The following is a 4138-nucleotide window of genomic DNA, read 5'->3' on the forward strand; positions in this document are numbered from 1 at the left end:
AAAATGAGATGTAGTTATAGTGGAAGGAATGTAACTGCCCTAAGGCAGTTATGTCTTCTCTTTGCAGTTACGATTGGCTCGCTAAGCGCGAGTGTCGCGCTGTGAGCACTTGGTGACGTTTGAATTTTCAAAATTTAAATTCACACGTTTAGCGAGATAGACTCGCTCAGCCCAATTATCCAAATTGTCAACCTGAGAGGTTTTTAGGCTTAGCGTGTAAGTGCGCGCTTAGCGAGTTCTGCAACTCTGATTGGTCTGCAGCTTCCCCTAAGCGGGCCATGGCATGCTTAGCGGATTAAGTGAGTGTGGATGCAATAGTGGGGGAGCACTTAGCAAGTTGGTCTCGCTTAGTGCAATATCCATTACAGAGAGACTTTTGGACTTGGCGAGATGGTCTCGCTTAGCCCAATTAACATTAAAGCTCTGACAGAGAAGGTTCTGCGCTTAGTGCACCAGCGCGCTTAGCGAGGCAAATTTATGCGCTTAGCGAAAGTGTCTCACTCAGCCCAATTTCCTTAAATGCACAACCAGAGAAGGTTTTGGGCTTAGTGCCTGCACTCGCTTAGCGAGGCACCATCTGCCACTGGATGAGGGGTTGGTGCGCTTAGCGAGAGTATTACTCGCTCAGCGCATAGGCTATGTCTCGCTTAGAGTGGATGTCTCACTGAGCGAGTTAGATGATGAAATTTTTTTCCTAAGACTCACCACATCCTTAGCTTCAAAGAAGCTTGTGGCTAACCCCTTTCATTTAAGTTCATACTCTTTCACTCTTCTCCCCAAAAGTATCAAATGAAACACAACCTAACTAACATGCATTAAAACAAAAATAAAAGATTGAAAAGGTAGGAAAGTTAGGTTCCCTCCCAGTAAGTGCTTCTTTAGCGTCACTAGCTTAATGTATATCACCTCTATGGGTCTTGTAAATGCAAGTTGGCGGTTAATCTCTCAATGCTCCCACCATGGTATAACTTCAATCTTTGCCCATTCACAATCCAGCTTCTCTCATGAATAGTTGATTGAGGATCCATTAACTCCATTACTCTGTATGGCTTCACTTCTTTAATGGTAAATGGTCCAGACCATTTAGACTTCAATTTGCCCAGAAACAGCTTGAGTCTTGAGTTGAAGAGTAGAACTTGTTGGCCTGGCTGGAGGTCCTTCTTCAGCAACTTTTTATCGTGATATGCCTTCACCTTTTTGTTTGTATAGCATGGATGACTCATACACATTCAGCCTCATTTCCTCCAACTCCAAGAGTTGCAGCTTCCTTTTCTCCCCCGATAGAACTTCATCGAAATTCAGGAACTTCAAAGCCCAATATGTCTTATGCTCCATTTCTACTGGCAAGTGGCAGGCTTTGGCATAAACCATTTGAAATGGAGAGAGACCTATGGGGGTTTTAAAGGCAATCCGATAAGCCCACAATGAATCATCCAACTTAATAGCCCAATCTCTTCTAGTAGAGGCCACAATTTTCTCTAGAATCTTCTTCAATTCCCTGTTGAAAACCTCAGCTTGACCATTCATTTGGAGATGGTATGGTGAGGCCACCTTGTGTGTGACACTGTAGTGCCCCAACACCTTTTAAAGTTGGCTATTGCAAAAATGAGAGCCACTATCACTGATTAGAACTATTGATACCCCAAAGCAAGAAAAGATATTCTTCTTCAAGAATTTTACAACAATCTTGGCAACATTCTTTGGGACATCCACTGCTTCAACCCATTTGGACACATAATCAACAGCTACAAGGATGTATTCATTCCCATAAGATGAGGGAAGTGGACCTACGAAGTCAATACCCCAGCAGTCAAAAACTTCTACCTCAATGATACTTTGGAGGGGCATTTCATTTTACCTTGAGATGCTTCCCGTTCTTTGACATTGATCGCACTGGGTTGCATGTTCATGGGCATCCTTGAAAAGTGAAGGCTAGAAGAATCCCGATTGCAAGACCTTGGTTGTTGTCTTGTCCTCACTATAATGACCTCCACAAGGTGAATTATGGTTGTGCCATAGTAAGCTTTTGGATTCCTCTTTCGTCGCACATCTCCTCAACAAATTATCAGCTCCAATCTTAAACAAGTGTGGATCATCCCAAACATAAAAGCGAGCATCATGCAAGAATTTCTTCTTCTGCTGCCAATTCAGATCCTTTGGAAGGATTCATGTTGCCTTTAAGTTGGCTAGATCAGAGAACCACGGCCTCTCGTTCAGCACTAACAACGATTCATCTAGAAACTCATCTCTTATTTCCAGTTCCTTCAAGGTAACTTCTTCATTTACTAGTCTTGACAAGTGGTCAGCCACCAGATTTTCTGATCCCTTTTTGTCTTGAATGACTAGATCAAAATCTTGCAATAGGATCCATCTTATTAGCCTGGGCTTAGAATCAGCCTTTGTTAACAGGTATTTAATAGCTGCATGATCGGTGTAAACAATGACCTTGGATCCCACCAAGTATGACCTAAATTTTTCCAGGGCATAGACAATTGCAAGCATCTCCTTTTCTCCAGTGGCATAATTTAATTGAGCATCATTTAAGACCTTACACGCATAGTAGATGGCATGAAAAACCCTGCCTTTCCTTTGGCCCAACACAGCACCAACAACATAGTCACTTACATTGCACATCAGCTCAAACTCTTGGCTCCAATCCGATGTTGTAATGACGGGAGCGGATACTAGGCTCGTCTTTAAGGTGTTGAATGTCTTCAAACACTCTTCATCAAATAAGAACATAGCGTCCTTATTGAGCAAATTACTCAGTGGTTTGGCAATCTTTGAAAAATCTTTAATAAACCGACTATAGAACCCAACATGTCCCAGAAAGCTCCTTACTCCCTTAACATTAACTGGTGGAGGCAGCTTTTCAATAACATCAATTTTTGCCTTATCCACCTCAATTCCCCTAACAAAAATTTTGTGGCCCAAAACGATCCCTTCTTGGACCATGAAGTGGCATTTTTCCCAGTTGAGCACCATATTGGTCTCTTCACATCGTTGTAACACCAACTCCAAATTGGCTAGACAATAATCAAATGATGAGCCGAACACTGAGAAGTCATCCATAAAAACTTCAATACACTTCTCTACCATGTCGGAAAATATTGCCATCATACATCTTTGAAAAGTAGCGGGAGCATTGCAAAGCCCAAAGGGCATTCTTCTATAAGCAAACACGCCGAATAGGCAAGTGAATGCGATCTTCTCTTGATCATTTGGGTCCACAGCAATTTGATTATATCCAGAGTAGTCGTTCAGAAAATAATAGAATGATTGACAAGCTAGTCGTTAGAGCATCTGGTCCATGAAAGGAAGAGGAAAATGATCCTTCCTTGTTGCATCATTCAACTTCCTATAGGCGATTCACATGCGCCACCCTGTGACTATTCTTGTGGGAATCAAATCATTCTTTTCATTTCTTATCACTATTATGCCACCCTTCTTAGGGACTACTTGTACAGGGCTTACCCATGCACTATCCGAGATGGGATAAATGAGGCCTGCTTCCAGTAACTTGAGCACTTCTTTGTGCACTTCTTTCTTCATAGAAGGATTAAGTCTTCGTTGCGACTATCTCACAGGTTTGTACTCAGCTTCCATATTGATTTTGTGCATGCAGTAAGAAGGGCTAATTCCCTTAAGGTTTGATGTGTGCCATCTGATCGATGCCCTATGCTTTTTTAAGACTTTCACCAGCCGAGATTCCTCCTCATGAGTTAGAGAGTTTCTAATCACTACTAGTCTTGCCTCATTATCTTCTAAGAACACATACTTCAAATGCTTTGGCAAGATCTTTAGGTACACCTTAGCTTTCTCTGTGGGAGGGTCCTTCTTCAATTCTTCAAACACAACTTTTTCTGAAGGGCTTCCTTTCAACCCATCCAACTCTTCCAGACATTTTTTCAATTCTTTTTCTTCTTCATTTGTAAGGCACTCCACCACAACATTAGTCAAAGCTTTCTCTAATAAGGATTGTGATGCCATAGCTTGAGCTACCATGGCCACCTCATGCTCAACTGCCTCTATCTTAAAACAGGCCCTGTGGTCATTTGGATGCTTAATTGTGTAAAATAGATTGAAGGTAACCTTTTGATCATCTACACTCATTTATAGGTTACCATTTCCAATGTCC

At 41.9% G+C, this 4138-nt stretch overlaps 1 protein-coding gene across 1 annotated transcript; it reads right to left on the bottom strand.

The window, feature by feature from the left end:
* Window positions 1–908: 908 nt before the first annotated feature.
* Window positions 909–1848, bottom strand: LOC114381571. Its single transcript, XM_028340841.1, has 3 exons — window positions 1681–1848; window positions 1288–1581; window positions 909–1193 (listed from the first exon to the last, which is right to left on the bottom strand). Exons 1-3 carry the CDS (start codon window positions 1846–1848, stop codon window positions 909–911), a joined length of 747 nt encoding a protein of 248 aa, XP_028196642.1.
* Window positions 1849–4138: the final 2290 nt, after the last annotated feature.

The sequence above is a fragment of the Glycine soja genome, chromosome 13 (assembly GCF_004193775.1).
Source record: "Glycine soja cultivar W05 chromosome 13, ASM419377v2, whole genome shotgun sequence".
Lineage (NCBI taxonomy): Eukaryota > Viridiplantae > Streptophyta > Magnoliopsida > Fabales > Fabaceae > Glycine > Glycine soja.